Source organism: Atta colombica, unplaced genomic scaffold, assembly GCF_001594045.1.
Source record: "Atta colombica isolate Treedump-2 unplaced genomic scaffold, Acol1.0 scaffold105, whole genome shotgun sequence".
Lineage (NCBI taxonomy): Eukaryota > Metazoa > Arthropoda > Insecta > Hymenoptera > Formicidae > Atta > Atta colombica.
In genome coordinates this window covers 4,033,115-4,039,696 of record NW_017259190.1, presented here as the reverse complement: position 1 = coordinate 4,039,696, position 6,582 = coordinate 4,033,115, and the positions used below count along the sequence as shown (strand labels likewise).

Genomic DNA, 6,582 nt, shown 5'->3' with positions numbered 1-6,582 from the left:
AAATTTCTTGAATTTCCGTGATAGTTTTTATTTTTAATACCTTATTATTTTAATATTTTATTATTTTATTTCTGATTTGAAAAGTTTTGAATAAGTAAGGGTTTCAATATTTTCAATTGTATTTATTTAATTGGTATTTATAACAGGTTATATAGAAATGTATATATTCATACATTTTCATTAAATAGCAAAATAGCATATGAGCAGAGTGTAAATCGATTATTGAAAAAGTGAGGTCCCTGATCTAATCAAATTAAATTATATTTACCGATATATCATTGATGTATCAGATATTAACCTTTACATTTATATAAAGGAATATATATATATATATATAAAATTAATATTGCGAGATTACTTGCAAAAGTATATTATGTATAAATATATTATGTATAAATATATTGCGTACTACTTCTACTAGTAATATCAATTAAATCAGGAATGATTAAAATATATAGTAATTATAATAATAAGAATTATATCTAATAATCTTAGGAATTTAATAATCTAAATAGTTATATTTGGTAGTAATCTCATGATATTAAAAATGATAATTTGAGAAATATTTTTAATCTTTATTAATAGATTTGTGCATAATAGACATTATAGCTTTTAAACCATGAATTTAAACATAGTAAACTACGAGACGATTCGACATTCAATTTTTCTATGTTTTCTTATTATTTCTTACGACGTGACGTAATCAAAGACCACGCCACAAGGGCTCTGCTTAAAAAACCAAGAAATTTCAAGAAATTCAAGATTCTTGAATTCAAGACAAGCAATACAATATCAAGAAATAGTCAAGGCAAGAAGAACGAAATTATCTTATATCTTGAAAATCAAGATAAAACAAGAAAACAATGTTCTTTAAGACAAGAAATCTTGTCTTGATGAAAGTCACTATACAGTTAGTCACTATAAGTAAAGTCACTATAAGTTAAATCATCATAATTGATAAACTATATTTGAAAATACATGATGTACATTTCGTATAATTAAAGACAATTTAACAATGGTCTGCGCGTTTCGTAACATTGTTTGCAAAAATTTTCCTATAAATTTTCCTATATGACGATTATTTCTTACAAAGAGTACATGCAACATCTGTAATCAATTAGACCGTTCTCCGATTATGTCCCGGACTCGTCTGACACTGGTGAACGTGTCACGCGGAACCCGCTCGCGTCACTCGCTTACTTTTAGGGTCGATGCAATGTGCCGTTCTCGCGGAGGCAATTGCATTATACGTAAATCGCACTGTGGTGCTGTGGAGAGACCTTGAGCGATTACCGACACGGTACTGACCGGTATAGCCGCTACCTCGGTCAGGATATTGAAATTAAAATATTACTGTGTCGATCGATCGCGAATAATAAAAGCTGTTTCGTAACGGCAGTCTTCTCGCCGCATTTCCGATTGCGATTCTCGTATAGTGTCGTTTTGTCGATGAACGTACGTACGTGACTGATGATCAGCATCTTTGATGTTTATAAACGATACGAGCCCTCGGCGAATGAATAGAGAACAGCATTCTTTCCTTTTGAAAAGATCAAATGTAATAGCGTTCTAAGAAAAGTACATCAGAAATCTAACAACCGAGAATTTCTTACGATGGGAATTCTTAAAAATACGATTCCCAAGCCAGGATTAAAGAGTGCTACGAGATTCTTATGGAAACGACTCGTAATTCAATTCGGTGTAATTTATTGCGTGCACGCGTACAACGTTTATCCGCATTCTATCCGACTAATGCAAGCTCGCGGATAAAAGCGTCGATTGCGCGATAGCTGATATCTTCGCTGACAAATACGACAGCTATAATTCTCGTCGTATGCTAATTATATAATCTTGCATGGCACGTGATCTTGTAATGTGAGTAGGAAAGAATCCTTCTTTGAGATATGCATTTTCCAGATCAAGCAAGGATGTTGTGCTCGATAATGCAACAATTTGCGTTCCTCTACAAACCTTACGCGTTGGCTCTAATGTCAATCGGTTATATCATAGCAGAATTGGGCCATTTTCTGATAGGTAAGTTCTAATGATAGTTTCCTTTATATTTATTATGGATCTAATTCACTCCCCAGAACTCCTAAAGTAAATCTCATTCTTAGAGATAGAAAACTGATCCACTCTGTTTCAACATTGGTTTAATTTTTACTTTTTGGAGTGAAATTCCACTTCAAAGAAGAGAGTATATATATATATATATATGTAGGGTAAGGTCGCCTATTATGGGATAGATTCCCATAATATGAGATAGCGGGATTTCTGCTAAACTAATAAGCGCATGCGGTTGATTTTATTATGAACTTATTACTCAGAGTGAAACATATTTAGTAGAAAATTCATTATTAAATCATGCGTGTAATATTTGTGAAAAAAGATTCTTGATGTTGTCGAATTTTATTGAGGTTAGTCTTCAAACCTTGTATAATAAATAAATATTTGATAATAAAGCCTGCATGCAGTGATAGAGTAAGGTTGTATTAATAGGAAAACACGTGACATAATGATTTGTTTAACTATAAAGATTAGATTTGGTAATCAAGATATGGAAGTCGAGATACTTAGAGTATTCCTAGCTAATATGAGAGCATAAACAATACAAAATATCTCAAAGCTTGAATGAAATATTAAAAATAATGATTTGAATTCTATTGTTAAGATTATTCATACACACATCGAAAAATTATATAATTATTATATATAAAACATTCAAATTCTTTGTTCCTACTTGTAAATAATATAAGTTACCAAGTAACTTGTAATAATATAAAAAGCTTACCTTTATTTTTTCCGTAGTTCTCTGTTATGAGATGAGACTTCATACAAGAAAATCCTTTTTTTGAGTAAAATCGGCACTTTCGATAAAAAAATTTCACATACAACAAAGTATAGGTACTATCGGTCGCTAACTTTTGGTGATAAATCTTGAATATATTTCCTATAAAACTGATACAAAAATAGGAATTAAGGTTGCAAATTAAATAAATTACAAGTCTTTAAAAAAGGTATCTTATATTAGGCGACTTCATCCTACGTTATTAATCAATGAATCTAATCAGCGCATTGATCAATTTTGAGAATTTGAATTCTGATAACGAAATATAATCGCTCGAATTGAATTCTCTTTCCATGTGTTGTTAACTACATGCGTTTTCAATTATGATCTGATTTTTTATTTAAAAAACGGCAAGGTGTGACGAGCAAAGCGGTCGCCGAGGACTTGCACTATGGTGACATATCCTGCCAATTTAATTCGACGACGCTGACGATGGCCGAACTTCCGGTGCCATGCGAAACCGCGGAGAATTCTACCTAGTAAGTTTTGTATCACGTGCTCCAAAAAATCCCCAAAAAGTTGGGAAAACGTTCCGCCGAGAGACTCACGTGTAATTGTAAGCACAATTAGCTTAGATCGCCGTTTCCTCTCGCAATTCGATTTCCTTGTAGAAAATTAATTCACCGCGCGTAGCTTGATACCGCTAAATCACGCATCGATAATAAAACTGAGATATTATTACGAAATGCTTGCTTGAGAAGACACGTGACTCCGTGAGATTAATCATTAACGTTCCAGAAAAATTACTTATAAGTGCTGTAAATAATTTTTCGCGTGATTCACGATGTGAGATGAATCTTCGAGTAAACGAATTGTACGATAATTTGCACGATAATTATATGGACAGATCGAACGGATCGAGGTCTGTACACCAACGCAGCAATTACCGCGTGCGTCATTACGCCGGGCTTTCGCTCGATTCACTCATATAAACGCTCTTTGTTGCTGCAGCTGCCAATCCCTGGAATTGAACGGGTCCTATTACTGCGAGTGGAATTACAATGGCCTCGGTCTGGACTATCAAATCTTGGCGGGGCCGAGCTTCATCGCGGTCTACACGATCGTCGGTATTATCCTGGGAGTCGCGGCTGACAGATACAACAGGTAAAAATCAATTTACGTTTTCCAGGAAGAGCCACAGTGATCATTTCATCTCTTTTTTAACAAACAGAATTTTTGCAAACAATAAGGATATAATGTAATGATTCACTGTTGTCTGTGTCTCTTGCCGGAAAGCTGCATCTATAATTGCACAGACAAAATATATTTGCTATATCTTTAACGTTCTTCTTTCTCGTTACAGAGTAAAACTGCTGACTGTTTGCACTGTGATATTCAGCATTGCAATTATCTTGAGCGGAGCCGTGATTGAATACTGGCAGCTCGTTATTCTGCGAATGCTTCTGGCGGCGGGGTAAGTCCTGGTAATATAACGGCATTTCCGCTTCTGATTGTTCGTTCGTAATTAACGAATGAACGAATTACGATCATACCGTGTTATGTTATATTAAAATCCGAATGAATATTGCAGAGAGGCGGGATGCAATCCATTGGCGACTGGTCTTCTGTCAGACTGGTTCTCAGAAGAACAACGAGGCCTTGTCATGTCCATTTTCAATTGGGGCATTTATGGCGGTTACGGCATCGCCTTTCCGGTCGGTCGATACATACCTAATCTGAACGCCTGGGACCTGGTGAGCTAATCCGATAGACATTGTCTCCTTTGTGCTATTTTCTTCCTCTCTCTTTCTCTCTCTTTTCGCATTGGCATTTTCAAAGCCGGCGTGTTCCGGTAAATAATTGCTCGATATATAACCTGAAATCATTTCCGTGCGGAAGGAAAGCATAATGAAGGTCACATTAAATTGTTTCGATAGTACAACAGATCATTTCCGACGATGGTATAAAAAAAGATTCGCATATTCGAATCAAATTATTCAGGATTAAATACTGGCATAAATACATAATATTAGCAAAGCAATAAATTAATTAAAATATAGAGACAATTAAGAGTTAATATAATTAAATTTAATTATTAATTGCCAGGGCTGGAGGATCTGTTATTATGGAGCCGGAGTGATCGGCTTAATCATCGCCCTCCTCACCGGTCTGTCGTTAACCGAACCGGAAAGAAAGACGATCGGAGAAGAATCGACTAACGACGGAGAGCGACTATCGGTTTGGAAAGTACTACTGCAACCGCGCATTGTTCTTTTATGCCTCGCCGCCAGCATCAGACATAGCGGTAAAAGGCAATACCTTGAAGCGAAAGGATTGAGATACATATCGAGGGTATATTAGCGATCTATTCGAGTTTGCATTAATTCAGCGAATTTGCCTTGCCGTGATGCTTTCTTCTCTTTAAATACACTTTATCTAATAAAACTAAAACCTGTGTTTGAATTTCGTCGATTTGAAGAAGGAACGAGTCAAATCTGACTTAAGACAATATAACTTCTCTTTGAAGTTCCAGCATTAATTTAAAAATATTCCACACTAATTATATAGAAAATTAGATCTCAATGAAATAAGTTAGTTTCCATTAATATGAAAAGATATCGTAAACACAAGACTCAATAACGTTGTTTCTTAATTATGGTGTACCAAATGCTCTGTGAGCAACAAGTTTTACATTTTGGATAAGCCATAAACTGTTCATTATTGATTTCATTATTGAATCTGATGTCTGTGATATCATTTTGTTTACCATAAGCTATATCAAATGTGAAAAATAATTCATTTCACCATCCAGGATCCAATTTTCCATATCCAATTAGCCTTTTATTTCAATTATTTTACTTGATAGTAATTAAATCGTCAACATACAGAGATTATCTTTATTCTTTCCTATTAATAAATCTATTTCCTTCTTCGATCATGCTATTTACTTTTGATTTATGTCATAATCTTTTTTAAATTGCACGTACTGCTTTACCAAAACAGGATTTTGTCGCTTTTTTCAGGCGGTTTGTGTTTCGCTTACAATTGCGATCTGTACTACAGAGACTATTTTCCGGACTACGATCTCGGCTGGTGGCTTTTCGCCGTCACAATTGTCATCGGTAGTTTGGGCGTCGTGGTTGGTGGAGTAGTTAGCGACAAGATCGTAGCAAAAATGGGAATTCGTTCGCGTGTAGCATGTCTGGCGATCAGCCAGCTAATCGCAACGCCATTCGCATTCGGTTCGGTATATTTCAATCCTCTTTGGGCAATGATCACACTAGGAATCTCTTATTTCTTCGGTAAGACGTGACAGAATTGAATGCTCTAAATTTCCAAGCTCAAACACACATTCCATAAAATATCGATACATATTTTATACAGCAATTGCCTTTAAATTCAACGATCGTTTTATTTGCAGCTGAAATGTGGTTCGGAATAGTGTTCGCTGTTGTGGTGGAGATTGTTCCTCTGAAACTGCGATCAACAACCGTCGGCGTTTTCCTGTTTGTCATGAATAACATTGGCGGAAACTTACCAATCCTTGTTGAGCCTACCAGAATAGCCATCGGTTTCCGGGAATCGTTATATATTTTTTACGCTGGCTGCTATGGTATCAGTAAGTATATATGTAACAGAATACGAAATTAATTCTTATTGCCGCCGTATAATTTGTATTTGCAATCGCTTATGTCATTGAATTTTTTATAGAAGTTTCAACTCAGGAAGCAAGAAACATCTTGAAGCTTTCCAATGTTTGAATGTTTCAAAATGTTTCTTGCTATTATTAGAAA

The 6,582-nt window shown here is 35.0% G+C and overlaps 1 protein-coding gene across 1 annotated transcript in view; it reads left to right on the top strand.

The window, feature by feature from the left end:
- Positions 1-6,582, top strand: part of LOC108691451 (putative metabolite transport protein HI_1104) — a 13,600-nt gene that overhangs the window by 6,089 nt on the left and 929 nt on the right. The window contains exons 2-9 of the mRNA XM_018199206.1: positions 1,918-2,034; positions 3,204-3,327; positions 3,800-3,952; positions 4,152-4,262; positions 4,380-4,542; positions 4,895-5,093; positions 5,812-6,090; positions 6,210-6,407. Coding sequence (XP_018054695.1) covers positions 1,929-2,034; positions 3,204-3,327; positions 3,800-3,952; positions 4,152-4,262; positions 4,380-4,542; positions 4,895-5,093; positions 5,812-6,090; positions 6,210-6,407 — 1,333 coding nt within the window. The 5' untranslated portion in view covers positions 1,918-1,928. The remainder of the gene's footprint in view (positions 1-1,917; positions 2,035-3,203; positions 3,328-3,799; positions 3,953-4,151; positions 4,263-4,379; positions 4,543-4,894; positions 5,094-5,811; positions 6,091-6,209; positions 6,408-6,582) is intronic.